Below are 15,481 nucleotides of genomic sequence, written 5' to 3' on the forward strand. Positions count from 1 at the left end.
GGAGCAGTTACTAAATAATACGCCACAAAAAGACATTGTAACTAATGTAATGTGAACTTTGGACTGTCAGTACCACAGAGAAGCTTGAGTAAACTTACTGGCACCAGACATTTTTTCAAAGTTGCATCTTTACCATTGCTGTCATCGGAGAAAAAGTTACAGTTTTTATCGATAATCTACAGCTCCATAACGTCTATTTTCAGGCACATTGTGCATCACGGCGCCCAACCATGTCGTTTGTTTTGTCCAATGTTCCTCACAAAATCAAACCTGTTGCTGCCAACGCTACACAGATTTTTTAAGGAAGAAAAAATGAGAAAGAAATATGCCTTTGACGTGTCAGTTGCTATTGTCTGTTGGTTATGTAATAAAAGAGGAATGTGAGCAGAAAAGACGTTTTATTGAAGATGAGATTTTATATACACATTTGATGATGACTTATAAATAAGATGTTTCTTCACAGTGACAATTATGTATGCCACATTTTGGCATACTGGTTGTTTTTGCAAAATGGAAAGACCTAGATGACTCTGCTGTGTCGATTGTACATGATGGGGCGTTCCTTGCAGGGGAACTTCAGCTTGCACAGTTGAGGTGTCTGTTCGCCAACGTTGGCCGCCAGTCGAATGCTGGCTATCATTTTCTCGTAGAAAGGGCCCTGAGGCAGCGAGCTGCAAGAAAAGTGTGATGCCGCACTACAAGACCATACTTTCCCCTTAAAAAGGCAGATTAAAGCATATTTATCGACATTGTCAATGCCACTACACAAGGCCGGACCGTAAACTGATGTGACGTGAAGGAGTCCCGCCAATCAGACCCATGGTTTCAGCGGCCGTACACACAGAGATGAGCCGCATAAGCACCTACCGGTAGCCATTAGAAAAACTGTCCAAAAGAAAAACTGTTCGAAATCGTATGCCGTGATTGATTGAAGCAGACGACACCATTACCCGTACGGCTGCGTAACGAAGGAGGGCGAGGAGGCTTCCTTTAGCCTGGACATAGCCTCCTATATAGGAGGCTATGGCCTGGAAGGGCGTTGGGAGGGAGCACGTGGCTTGTACGGACCAATGAAAGGACAGCTCCAGAACACGGGATATTTAGGAACTTGTTTTATGAGGATATAGGATTTAAAGTGACAGTTCAGAATGAGTGAGCGTTTTAAAAAGGGTCGAGGATGATCAGCGCCCATCATGGGTACTTTTTGAAAACGAAGGAATGCGACACTCACATCGGAGTCATCTTGAGAACAGCGATGACGATGTCGGCTCCCGAGGCAAGGATTTTCGCCCTCAGAGGTTCTTCACACGCATAGTGATAGACGCACATGATGTTGCCGGTTGCCACGGCGGCCACTTGGTCTTCCATCCACCTATAGTGTCACGTGACGTAAATTACGTCATCAGATACCAGTCGCATATACAGAGTGTCCCACCGAAAAAGGTCCAGGGGCTAAGGAAAAAACGGAGTGCTCTACACAAATGGAACCAACTGTACGTGCTTGGCAGTTGTGTGGTCTATGCAAAAATATTTTTTTCATCGCCCCTTGTCAATTAATTGGCGGTAATTAATTTTCTAACTTTTTAATTATCGGCTTTAGCTCTCAGATGTCAATGAGGAAGTTGTAGTACATGTCGAAAAAGACGGAACTGAAGAGGTTCGAGGTCGCTATGGCTTGTGGTTTCGTTTTTCCCGGGTTTAAAAGTTTGTTTCAGATGCCGGGCAGACTGCAGAGTGCTGCCCAGAATCAGGCACCCGCGCGTGACGATTCCAGCGCCCTCGGGCATACATTGACCTTGAGATTGATTACGATTACTTCATTGAGATTAATTAGCGCTTGGAGACCATCCCTGGGCCAGGTCACACAAGAGGAAGATATTTCACCTGTTTCACAGCACACCTATCAGAGTGCACTGCAATCGTCGCGCGCGGGCGCCGAATTATGGGGAGCGCTCTGTGGTACGCGCGGCGTCTGAAGCCAATTTAAAAGCGGGTTTAAAACCCGGGAAAGAACGAAACCACAAGCCATAGCAACCTCGAACCACTTCAGTTGCGTCTTTTTCGACATTTACTACAACTCCCTCTTTCACATCTGAGAACTAAAACCGATAATTAAAAAGTAGGGAATTAATTACCGCTAATTAATTGACAAGGGGCGATGAAAAATATTTTTGGATAGACCACACAACTGCCAAGCACGTACAGTTGGTTCCATTTGTGTAGAGCACTCCGTTTTTCCTTTAGCCCCTGGCCCTTTTTCGGTGGGACCCCCTGTACAGCAAGGGAGCAAACGTTTTCTGCTCATTACATCGGAATAATTCTTGGAGCAACATTTCAGTCAAAGATAACGCAACAGTGGAATTTTTTTTAAATCACGCAGTGCTTCCACACATCAAGCGTCATGGAACAGCTGGTCGCACTAGTGCGACCGTTTCCACTTTTTTTTTCTTCTCTCTCTTCTACTTCTAATCTAATCTACTCTAGGAAATGTCATCTGCGTTTCTGCAGAGGATGCCGACGAGGTAATCTGCACTTCAGGAAGCCTTACTCCTTACTTCGGCTCGAATATTACACAGACCTTAATCTTGTCACATCTGACGCCGCCCTCGAAGACCTCTGCTCGAGACTTCGGCCCACAAGTAGGCCTAGACCGCTGAAGCCGGTAATGACACCGAGAGTAACCATCATGGCTTTGATGAACATGAGCAGCACGAAGCTGGACACGTTGAAAGCCAGCACTTGAGAAGTAGTTGCTACTCGAGCTTCTCGCGCTGTCAGCACCTGGGAAGCTGGACGGGCGACTGGAGCTGATGCAGACGCGGTCCATCCCGCAATTGACCACGTTGAAAGCAACAGCAGGGGCAGGAAAACTCGTTGTGGCATCTGCACGATGGACGAACGAGACGGTGAAATGTGTGCATGAAATGGGGTTCCTCGATGTAAAAAAAAAAAAAAAATTAAAGCGGCATTGCATATAGGTAACGGCGTAACACTCAAGTGCAGTTATTACGGAACATACAAGTAGCACCAGCCCACTTCGAAACAAATCCAGTTGTCGGTACGGACGCTATCATTTCCTTGAGCATGAATAGTAGGTGGTAGGACCAGAGACACAAAACGCAACCGGACAGGACTAGGATGCCTAGTCCTCTCCGGTTGTCATAGGCGTACCGAGAGGGGGCCCGTGCCCACCGCCTTGGGGCTTCCAGGTCACTTGAGAAAATTGTGCACTCTTAGTTCGTAGGTCAGCATGATCCTTCTCATATGTCATAATAATATGTACGTCTGAACGACCGCACAGCCTTTAGCGTCGGCCTCCTGGAAAAGAGGTGTCTCTTCGAAAAGTGTAAATTCTCACCATCATATGGCATCGATGTGATCAACTCAAAACTCTCGAAAAACAGGACTTATGTCAATGGGAAAATGGCTAGGAAGCAAGCGAGCTGGTGAAGATGATGCATAATGTAAAAACCCCGAGACTAGGGAACACGAAGGGACAGACACAAACACGAAGTCTCAAATCTGAGACTTTTGAGACTTCGTGTTTGTGTCTGTCCCTTTATGTTCCCTAGTCTCGGGCTTTTACATTATGCAGGACTTATGTGTCAGCTAAGTTTTAACTATGCTATCGCAACATTCTCTCGACTCTGGCCAAGTACCATATGATTGGCTCGTGGGTAAGATAGTATCCCGTACATAAATCGCCCACTAAACACTCATTGGCTAAATACAGGCCAATCCCACTAACAAGTTTACCTTGCAAATTCCTAGAGCACATAATCGTAAAAAAATGTCATCACTTTTCTTGGAAGCAGTAGCAGAGTGAGAGACTATTCTAGTTGCAAGCCATTTCACGTTTAACAATTCCTGAAACACGCACGTGCGTTAAAATATCCATCCCCGAATTTTGATATGCAAATGAGCCGAAACCGAAACCGCGGCGACTGGGAGCATGGAGTACAGCGCTCATCCCACGTCAGAGGGCCACGTGATTTGCAGGGATGGATATGATTGGAGTAGATGCCGCTCAGCTGGCCCAGATAAGCCTCCGTCGGCGAGGGTATGCGCTCCCCAGGCGCGCTTTTTCTGCTTCGGCTGATTTATTGCATACCAAAATTCAGCTATGGATATTTCGCGGCACGCGCTCTTTTTTTTATTATTATTATTTAAAAAAAAAGACTTGAATTCAACGACGATTGTCTCCCGCTCTGTCATCTAGCTTTTGCCCGAAATTCCCTAATTAGAGAGTTAATTAAATAATTTAGGTAATTAGTCATTTTGTAGACGCATACTTTCTTCGAGAGGATGTCCGCCTGGCCGTAGAACGCAACTGCAAAAAACGATATCTATGCTGCACTCATAGCTTTTTCATAAAAATTATGTGAATGCAAAAAAAGAAGAAAAAAAACGGTCACCTACAGTCCCGAGAGTAGTGTCTCCGCCATTAAAGCAGAACTATCTCTTCCTACCTTAGCTTTGCGCCGATGGGTCTCTCGCATAACCCTTTTCCACCGTTATTTTCAGAATGCTCATTTATAAGCGCTGGGATCATACAGCCGCGTATATTTCTTCTTCTTCCAGGCTGGATCACGCTTTCAAAGTCGAACTGAATCGCTGCATGCACGAATATTTCCTTCAGTCCTTCTTTTGTCAAGAGACTGGAACGGCCTTCCCCAGAGCATTGCTTCACTTCGTGACCAAATGGACTTTAAAGACGCTGCCTCATATCCGTCTGAATAACCCTAATCACGGTGACCCTAGTACGGTATATCGCTATAGGGACGTTCGGCTAGAGTTTGCTGCACTTCGACACTGGCGCCGGCTTTCTTCCCTGGTGGCGGGCGGAGGAAAAGTTTTCCAGTATATTCTACAAACGTAGACCACAATGATGGCGATTTCGCACGTCATCGCGTGGATCCTGTCTTGTGTTCCACTTACTTCAGTGAATCTGTGCCATCCCTGAGGAAATCACTGCAAGAAACTGCGAAATAACTGAAATAAATGCTGGAAATAACGTATGCGCGTTACCACAAGTGGTACTGATGGCAGTGAGCGAGGGCGCCCCCTGGGCAGCCGAACGAACCATGACATGTAAGTAATGCTCCTTTTTGGCGCGATAGTTTTCTTTTTTTTTTTTTTTTTTACTGCCATAGCTAGTGTATTGCTCGTATCTTGTGTGCTACGTATATCGTTCTGTTCCACCTCCGTCATATAACGCCCTCTCTGGGCCTTTGGCGTATGACAAAATGAAAATTAAAAAGAGGTAAGGCGCTTGCAAGCTTTGCCCTCCCTGAGGCACCCTCCCCCCTCCGGAAAAAATCCTGGAAACGCCTATGCCGGCTCTGAAATGATATCGTCCACGTCAATGCACAAGCTCGCTCGCCTTTTAATGCTTTGTTCATCGCTGTACATCACTGTAAGGTTCATACCTGAAATACAAAAAGATCATGCATTCTCCCATACACGTGCTACATATAGTTAGGGAGTGACTCTTTCGGGTTAAACCCGATTCCGCCTGGTTATTCCTCCGGCTATTCCTCTGGTTATTCCGGCCTCATTCGGCCCGCAGTAAGACGACTGTGACGCATCCCCATGTTTTCCCATGTCACGTGGCTCCAAGGCGCTCAAAGGCTGCGCGTGACGTCATGTGCACAATCCTCATTGTGTCAAACTTTCCTTTTCGAGTGATGTGTAAATCTTTGAAACTGTGTTAATGCGTAAAACTGTGTGAAACTTTTCTTTCAACTGTGAAGCTCTCATCTATTCCATTTGTTCCCTCCCGTCTGGACCTGTGTGCCTCGTATAGGCTTGTGGTCTTTCTTCCCCCCCCCCCCTTTTTTTTTTTTTTTTTGCCTTAACTTTTTTGTGTGTATAGAGAGACCTAATTAACGCGTCCTGGAGTACCCAGTCCCGAGTGTTTCGGGATTAGCATCTCCACTTTTTTTCCTTTCTCCGGGCAATCAATCAATCAATCTTCGTGTCTATCAATCGTGTAATCAGTCGTGTAATCAATCAGTCTAACTTTTTAGACTGACTGATTTTTATTTTCAAGAGTTTTGTAGGAGCCTCCATCTTCCTAACTCCAACTCCAACTCTGCGAAAGTGTACAGCTCCGGCCAACCATAATAATAACACTGGAAAAAAATTCTGTCTCCTTACCCTGCACGAAAAGAGCCGCCCTTGGGGCACTGGGGGAATGTTAAGTGAACAAAATCCTCGCCTTAAACTAACAGAATAATTTTTGTTCAATTAAGGTTTCCCCATGGCCCCAAGCGTCGTTGTAATCGCGCTCGGGAACGAGACCACATTTTTTCCAGCGTTATTATTAACGTTGACCGGAGCTGTACAAAATGTTCTACTGCTGCATCGCAGATCTTTTTCCTTTTTTTTTTTTTTTGTTCATTTCATCTTTATCAATACGTTCATTCGAAAAGGGTGGAGACAGTTTTGCTTCGGTGACTGATATGATGGAGGAAGAAAAAGAGAGAAGAGCAAAACTGATCTAGTATATAGGTGGACAACGCCTACTCGGTTTGTGCTATTTGCGATGGCGTGTCCTCGTGGGGACAGTTGCACAAAAATCCCGATCAACGTCCCGGGATCGTAAAAGCGGCCCGAGATTCCGAACCCTCTAGCACACGTAGAGAATTTTGAATCGCTTGAAAAAAAAACGGTTCGGGTTTTTTTCCGAAAAATTGAAAAAAAAATTGAAACAAATGTGGTTACTGCTGAGTCGAAGCATTGCCGGCCAAACCACATGCATACAATGAGCTAGAAGCTTTAGGAGTGTTCATCCTCTAGGCATAAATGCAGAGCAGAGCATCCCATGAGACTGCTGTCTACTCAGCGATAGGTAATTAGAACAACCTCTCCACTCCGACCAGAACTCCGACATTATGTGAATGCAATGGCGATCGCTTGGAACGGCCAGACGGAGCTCTAAGTTAGTGGTTGTTGGCCGATTAGAGGCACCTAAGGCACTGTTCGCGGGTTGGAACGCATCAAAGGCACGAAAATTTACATTTTTTAATTTTGTCGCCTGCAAATTTTTGGCTATTTTTCCGGGGACAAGAAAAAAATCCGAAAAATATTTTTTTTTTTCAAAATTTCCGGGGCTTTTTTGGGGCTTCGCGTCTCTAAGTACACCACAGGGGTGACACAAACCCGCCATTGTTGTAACTACCCTCAAGCGGGTGCGTTTGGGAAAACTGCCATCTTGTCCTGGTCGCACATCATAGAAAACGTCATTTTGAGGTCATGTGACTTTGTTTACATGCCGTTTTGCCGCTTACCGACATATTTCCGTCGTCATAACGGCAAGAGATAGACGTATTTTGCCAGCGTAAACAATGCGTCTAACGTCACATCTTTGGAAGTCGTCAACACTGCGAGGCCTTATGTGCAAAACTGCGCGTTTTACTGCGAGATTATCGGATGAAAATAATTACCGTGATCGAAAGACATCCAAAACCCCACGCAGAAACAACAACCGCATTGTTTACAAACGGTTTGGCCGCCGATCTCGGGCGCCGCCATCTTTAAGGTCACGTGTGCCTTGACGTTTGCTGTGACGTACGACCAGGACCTGTCCAGGATGCATTGCGTTCGCCCAGCACGCTTTCGTCTACGGAGCAACACATTGGATACCACCCCTGTGAAGTACACGCACAGTGATGCGCGTGGCTGGCTCTCTTTCTCTGCTTTACTCTCAATGGTGTAGAGAGAGAAATGTGTCTTCTTGGGAGCAGCCATGTGGATGAACTAGATTTGCTGTATGAAAGGTCACACATGAGAGGGTCACTTTTCCCATTTTGCTCTCTTCCTCGACACCAAGTGCTTTCACGCTGAAGATATAGGAACACTCGTTCCCACGATTTATTCCTCCATTCTTTATATTGGGTAGATGTTACGTCACCGGGGGTAGGATAACTTTATTCGGTCGTTTCTCTTTTCATTTCCCGCGGAAAGACGGAATCTGTGCTGGTACAGTTCTCCCTCCAGAGCAAATGATAAAGAAGTAAATAAATGAAGAACTGGAAAACAAAGACGTAATTTTATACTGAAACACGCGACTCCAACTGACATGGGGGGAGGGGGATATGTTTAATGCAAAGTAAGAAAAAAGGGAAGGGGAAGGTTAGCCACGGTGTGGGCTTGCTATTCCCTAATGCTTTCAAGCAAACAAAAGAAAACAGCTGGGATACAGAAAATTATCAAAAAAATACAGAAGAAACAGCTCCTTCACTAATCGTTGCGCATAGGACGCACCAGAGAATGCCCAGGAGTTTAGGACCTGACATGGCTTTTCTGTGTTCTGTTTTGTTTACTTCTTTTTTTGAGCCCATTTACGCTCTTTTAAATATTCTCGCTTCAAAGTGAAATATATATCGGATCTCATAATTTACCGGCACTTTAGCAACAAAAAAGATACGTTATAGCTATTCTCCTGCGCTTTTACGAGGTGTCCCAGCTGCCATTTGAAGCAGAGGAAGCACGGCAAGGGACATAATATCCGACATCATCTTTTCAATCAGCCAGTGAGAAATAAACGTATCCGAAACGAATACAGACGTCAAGAGCCGGATTCAGACTCAACATTCTTGGTCAGGCCCCACCCACATCTTTCCTCAAGAAGTTCTGAGCTCGCAAACGAGCAGTTCGCGGAAAATAATTTTTTCATCCTGCCACACGAGGCAGACAAACAGAACGGTATCAACAGTGCCGGTAGTATATATTTTCACCGTCAGTTACGAGGGGTGTTCAAGTCAAACCGGGACTTTTCATTTTTCGTAAAAGTAAAATGAACTTACAGGCGAGAAATTAGTTTTATTTTTCAACGTAATCTCCAGCTGTACTAATGCACTTGTCCCAGAGTTTCACGAGGGCTTGGATGCCAGCAGCGTAGAAATCCTTACCGGCGCGTAGCAGTCATGATCGGACCGCATTCTTGACCTCGTCGGCCCCCAATGAACGCCTTCGGTGGCCCGAAGAGACGGAAATCGCTGGGGGCGAGGTCTGGCCTGTAAGGGGGATGTGGCAGCAACTCCCAGCCAACTTCCTGTAAGGTGCGTGTCATGAGATGCGCGGTATCCGGGTGTGCATTGTCCTGTAGGATGAGGACTCCTTTGGTGGTGAGGCCCGGCCGTTTTTGCTTCAGCGCCTTATGCACATCCCTGAGAACCTGGCAGTAATATGCACTATTGATGGTGGTACCACTGGGCAGAAAATCAACATGAACAACACCAGCCTGGTCCCAAAAAACTGTGGCCATGACCTTACCCGCAGACGGGTTGCTTCGGAACTTCTTGGGAGCTGGCGAGCCCGGATGCTTCCACTGTTTTGATGCGCATTTAGACTCAGGAGTCTAAAGTGAGACAGGAGGGAAATGGTGCACCCACGTTTCATCGCACGTGATGATCCGATCAAGGAACGACTGTCCTTCAGTGTTGAAACGGTACCTTAGCTCTTGGGAGGTTTCTCGTCTTCTCTGCCGGTGAAACACGGAGAGCTGCCTCGGGACCCAACGGGCACTAACTTTCCGAAACTGGAGGTGTTCATGAATGATAGTGTTCAACGTTCCCACAGAAAGGTCCGTCTTTCGAGCCAGTTCGAGACATGTTATCCGTCGTCCTTGAGGATTAGGCGCTGCACAACTTGGATGTTCTCAGGAACTCTGACACTGGGCTCTGAGCCGCCCCGGCCGGGATCGTCCTGCACTGATGTACGGCCGTCTCGGAACCGTTTGCACCACTCAAACGCTTTGTTGCGGCTAAGTGTATCGTGGCCATACTGAGCCTGAAGTCTTGTGTGAATTTCAGATGACTTTACGCCTTCATTCACGAGAAACTTCATGACAATTCGCTGCTCGATGTGCGCGCCCACCTCGATGTCGGCCATCTTGTCCAGCACGTGACTTCTGTTTTGCACAAACTTTGGACCACCACATGGTGAACGCGGAGGCCTGTCGCGTGTGAAAATGACGAAAAAGAAGTAGTGCGAGCCATTTGTACACTCAGAAGACAGAAAGTCCCGGTTTGACTTGAACACCCCTCGTATCACAAGGGAAGCGTTTTTTGTGGAGCAAGCTTGTTTTGTGGAGTCCTCCGGTCTCGATATTTGTAACTTCTTTGCCTATATAGTAATCTCAAGGTTGCGGACCTGAACACCAGCAGCTTGGTGGCATGGAACAAGTTGCTCAGCACCCGCGAGGGACGTCAGATACAGGTTGCGAGTTCCCAAGCTATCAGAGATAAACGTAAAACAGGGTTGTTTGTATGGATAGGGACCTGCATTCCAAAGGGAGTAATTACACGCCTAAGAAATCAAGCCAGCGAATACCGAAACTCATCCGGGCTTCACATCACTGCAGGCCTATCCACCAATGAGGCAGGGCGAGAGAGATCACGTGCTCTCGAGAACCAATAGGAATGACAGGCGCTCGAGCTCCTCTGATGTCAGAGCTTGACGCGCACGCGGTCGTCCTTGTCGTGTCTCGGCCTAACTCATGGCAACCACTGATATACTGTATCTCGCCAGGGGGCTTAATCGCTTGCACGCGTAACGAGCTAACGAGGGGGCACTCGTCGAGAAGGACACGTGATAAAACATGTACACGGCCCTCTTCGCACGATACGTAAGAGGCGTAGCATACGTCACGCGCAATGTGTCACGTGCCCGTCTTTTTGAATTGCCCGCCTATCGTTAGCTCGTTAGACGTGCAAGTGATGCACGACACCTAAAAAAAAAAATATTTTTTCCTCGATACTCTGGCACAGTGCATACATGGTGTAATGAACTATTTTATCTCCAGTCACAGTTTCTGAAGTTGAAAGCATACTGCGATCATTAGATAATTCATCTGCTGGTGGCGTCGATAATATCAAGGCGTTGCCTATTAGGTGCATAATACCTCTTATCAGTGATAAGCTTTGTTATATATGTAACTGTGTCTCGGAAACGGGAGTTTTTCCAGACCTATTAAAAACTGCTAAAGTTACCATCATAAGTAAAAAAGGTAATGAAAATGATCTTAACAATTACCGCCCCATTTCTGTCTTATCCTTGTTTTCAAAAGTAATCCAAAGAGTTATCAATGATAGGCTCTCAAAGTACCTCTCGAAGCACCATATCACACTCTTAAAAATGAACTTCACCGCATAGCACGCTCCTAGCCAACCATCATCTCGAATGATATCGTTATCTGCTCTGATTTGTTGAAAACAGGAGGCGTACGTCTTTTTTGTGACACTTATGATGTTGTCACAAAAAAGGCGTACGCCTCCCGTTTTCAACTAATCGGGGCAGATAACGATATCATTCAGGATGATGGTTGGCTAGGAGCGTGCTATGCGGTGAAGTTCATTCTTAAGAGTGCATATCAGACGCCCAGTTCGGATTTCAAAAAGGAAAGTCATCTGAAGCCGCATTAATTTCGATCAGAGATAAGATCGTGCAAAATACCGAAGACAAGCTGTATACTGTAGGGTTGTTCCTAGACTTACAAAAAGCTTTTGATTCTGTTCTGCATGACATCTTGCTTCGAAAATGTTATTTGTACGGAATACGTGGTACGCCGCATGACCTAATAAAAAGTTATCTATCGCAACGCTCTCAGTACGTCAAAGTAGACGGTATCGAATCCGACAGGCGGATAATCAAATATGGTGTTCCGCACGGATCCATTCATGGTCCACTGTTATTTTTGCTCTATATAAACGATATAGTTAATATTCCAAATACTCCGTATATCGTCCTGTATGCTGATGGCACTAACGTATTTTTCGCTAATAGTAACTTGGCAGAACTTTGCACAACTATAAATAACTATCTGGAGGACCTTTCCATGTGGTTGTCAGCAAATCGGCTCAGAATGATAATAAGACCAAATTCATGATCTTTTAGGCTTTTGGTTCCAGGAAAACTTGTCCTGGAACACTCATGTCACCCACTTGGCCCAACAACTTTCGAGATCAATTGGGGCTCTGTGCCGCATTAGAATGTTGTTACCAAGATGGTTGAGGGACATTTATTACACGCTCATATACTCAAAGCTTTATTACTGCTTATTGATCTGGGGTAACACGGCGCGTGAGAATCTACATAAATTGCATGTACTGCAAAGGAGGGCAGTGCGACTCATCACCAATGCCGCCTTTTTTACTAGCTCCACAGAACTTTTTGCGAATGCGCGTGTTTTAACTGTACCTCACATGTTCATTCTGAAACTAGGAATTCATATTCACAAGTTGCTACAAGATGGAAAAATTGACTTTTCTACGAGAATCTCGCCGAAAACTCTCGAGAAAACTTATAAACTCGAAACTGGTGTCTGACCAACAGTAGAGAAATACTAGCATCCAGCGAACGATATCGCTAGCGAACTAGTGCCGCGAATGATGTCGCTTTTATGTTACTCATTGAATGACCTGTAGATTTTATTATACAGATGAAAAAGGCCTATGCCTCGTTTTTCAACGAATGGGGAGAGCGAATGGTAACACTCGGTCGGCTGTGATTTGTTTCATCAGTTATCCGCAACCACGCCCCTGTATTTTTGGGCGCGCAGGAACATGTGGGACCATTTTTCTGCCCACACAACCAGGGACAATTTTTTTTGCTACGCCCGGCGTTCTCGTACGTATTTGTGCACCCAACGACGCAACAGTTCGTTGCGGCATTACTTTTAGCAGCTATCAACTCAGGCGCGGCGTCACCGAAGCAAGGTGAATATTGAAAGCGTACGAATAACCCTCGAGAACCGAGCGGACTCACACAACAAGTTCATATGACTGCCGCCAGGATTCTCCGTGGCGCGGCGGACGCTTTGCACGAAGCGTATAAGAGAAAGCAGGAAGTGCATTGTACCGATGATTCGAACAAACCACGTCAAACAGGCTTTGCCGTACGTAATAGCACTTTTTATGAATAAGTTTTCAAGTTTTTGGACCGTGTACTCCGATCACATTTAGAATCTGACATCAATATCAGTCTATTATGACATAAGACTAACCCGTCGCACGTTGCCATGTGTACTTGATATGTTTTGTCATGACTTGTAGTTAAAATAACCAGAAATTTAATGTTGAATACCATCCTACAAATTATATAATATATATAACACCGACTGCACGTCATGTTATGTTATTCATGTTATTTCTGTTACTGTTATTGTTGTTTCCTGGTCCAGGTACCTCGTCAGGCTTATGCCTTTTGTATCTGGCCCACACTTCTGCGGAAATGAAATAAATAAATAAATAATGAAAAAATATCAAACAAAGGGTCGCAACCTTTTGAAGTAATTCCGCGTTCCGACCATTGGTGCCATTGGTTCCATGGTGTCCGTCATGATCAGAGCTCTCTCGAGAGGTGGAATCCCGGATTATTATTTGCTCCTTTGACGTTCTACTGTGGACGTTCCAGCCCATTGTGGTGTCGTGGGGAGCGAGCAGGCCGACAGCGCCGCAGAAGCAGCACTCTCGTATCGGAAACGGACCAATATTGTTCTGCTGAGAGGAGACCGCAGTTCAATTCTCCGACGCCTAGTGACACCCGTGGCTTCCCGCCAATGGACAACCGACATTCTTCCCCCCTCTATGTTGAGCAGAGTTGATCCAACGCTAGCTTTCCGCATGCCACGAAACACCTCTCGTCAAGATGCTGCATTAATCCACCGAATGCGCCTCAATGTGGCCTTTACAGCTCAGTGGTGTTACCGCTTGAGACAACTTGACTCTCCCACCTGCTGCCACTGTGGTGTTCTTGAGGATCTGGAGCATATTCTTCTTCATTGCTCCCACTACCAACCTTCCCGAACCACACTCTCCGAGTCTCTTCGTCAGCTGGACTCTCGCCCCTTCTCCCTATCGAAATTGCTTGGTCCCTGGCCTAATCCAGCCCAGCAACGCTCAAAGCTCTTCTGACATTTCTGGACACCATCGGACTTCGATCGTTATTGTGAAGGGGCTCGTTATTTTATTCCCCACTTTCCCACCAGCAATGGGGTAGAGTATCGCCTGTGGCGATGAACCTCCCCACTCTCCAAAGCCAAAATAGAGTTGTTGTTGCTACTGTGGACGTACACCTCCCGAGTTAAGAAAAGACCCGGAAATCTGACCGCACTCTTTTTACTTCTTTCATTCTTTGAAGTTGAAACGTTCAGAAAACCCTCGATTTGTTCCAATCTCGGGCAAAAACTTGAGATGAGAAAACTCCGTACACAAACACAAATGTCTGGAAGAAGTGTGTCCATTATGAAGCGATGAGTGTGCAAACGTCTATTCTTGTTTTCACTTTCTGTCACCGTAAAAGTAGGTCTTTGAGGAAGAAACTGGATCGCGTCCTGTTTAGATGATGTGGATTGACCTCCTTTTTTCCCCGTCTGCCTCCTCCTCTTACCACGAACGCCTCATGACATGGGTGCGAACGCAAAGGGCCAAGGTTACAGCAGAAACATGAGGAACCAGGAGAAGCTTTTAGCGAAATCCTCAGTGCTCGATATTTCTTAGCAGGTACGTGTTTCAAGGTTTGGAAACGAGGCGTTGGACAAGGGAAAGCCGAGCCTACAGAATTGGTCGGAGAGGCCGCAACCGTGAGCTTTTTCTTCTTTTTTTTTTTATCGTCTAGGCAGTAATGGAGAATTAGCCTAACGAAAAATAGAAACTGGTGATAACTGCGCCTCTCGATGACCAGTGGAGTTATTTGTGTGCTAGTTGGCTGGATTACGGATACTAGGACCTTATATTAACTATGAGAGGCTACCAGGCGTGGGGGAGATATGAAGTGTCAAATGGGCGTCTGTATTCGTGACGTCATTGTGACGTTATTTTGCCCCTCTTGCCTCCTCGAAAATAAAATGACGACGTGATCTGCAAAAGTTTTTTGTACGGGAGTTGTTGAACAATATTGAGCAATACCTGAATGTTGGAGCAACACCTGATTGAAAATAATGAATTACCGAATGAACGGATATGAATGGAATTTCTCATACCAGTTGTCTAATTTATCGAAATAACGTCTGCATTCCTAGCTTTGCATCGGTACATGCCAGCTCAAGTACTTGCAAGATCAACGAATATTGTTCGAGTCCGAATAGCTCACCAATATTAGCTACAGTCATCACTTTCGAATCCATAAACGCTAACATTTTGCAGTGAAACGTACTTTAAAACGTTAACCTGCTACCGAGAGAAAAATTATTCTATCTCTGAGCGTGTAAACTTTAATTGTTATCCTTCCAGGATGGTTTCTGCGCCGAAATTTTATAAATTTCCTTCGGAACGCTTTCGTCGTAGCGATGCTTCGTAATATTTTGCAAAGTCACTCTGAACAGAAGGTCTCACCTCGGTAAGTCTTTCGAAGACACTCCGACACCGATGTTCTCCGCAACCTACACACAAGCAGCTTCAAACCAGCCCCCCTCAGTCCGTATATACGTAACCAACACCCTCCCCCGTTCCTGCTCTCCTTCGTAGCGCAAACACAA

The 15,481-nt window shown here is 45.7% G+C and overlaps 1 protein-coding gene across 1 annotated transcript; it reads right to left on the reverse strand.

Moving 5' to 3' along the window:
• Window positions 1-520: 520 nt before the first annotated feature.
• Window positions 521-7,481, reverse strand: LOC135398686 (uncharacterized). Its single transcript, XM_064630071.1, has 4 exons — window positions 7,449-7,481; window positions 2,579-2,883; window positions 1,232-1,372; window positions 521-671 (listed from the first exon to the last, which is right to left on the reverse strand). The coding sequence occupies exons 2-4, from the start codon at window positions 2,881-2,883 to the stop codon at window positions 521-523; spliced, it is 597 nt and encodes a 198-aa protein (XP_064486141.1). The 5' UTR covers window positions 7,449-7,481.
• Window positions 7,482-15,481: the final 8,000 nt, after the last annotated feature.

This window comes from Ornithodoros turicata, chromosome 6, assembly GCF_037126465.1.
Source record: "Ornithodoros turicata isolate Travis chromosome 6, ASM3712646v1, whole genome shotgun sequence".
Classification (NCBI taxonomy): domain Eukaryota; kingdom Metazoa; phylum Arthropoda; class Arachnida; order Ixodida; family Argasidae; genus Ornithodoros; species Ornithodoros turicata.

What these genes read in the sequence shown, in the direction of transcription:
- LOC135398686 (XM_064630071.1), bottom strand. Translation starts at nt 2,883, where the DNA reads ATGCCACAACGAGTTTTCCTGCCCCTGCTGTTGCTTTCAACGTGGTCA. An exon ending in TCAGATGTGACAAGATTAAG is followed by an intron (nt 1,373 to 2,578) that starts GTCTGTGTAATA and finishes GTGACACTATAG; the next exon opens with GTGGATGGAAGACCAAGTGG. An exon ending in GTTCTCAAGATGACTCCGAT is followed by an intron (nt 672 to 1,231) that starts GTGAGTGTCGCA and finishes CTTTTCTTGCAG; the next exon opens with CTCGCTGCCTCAGGGCCCTT.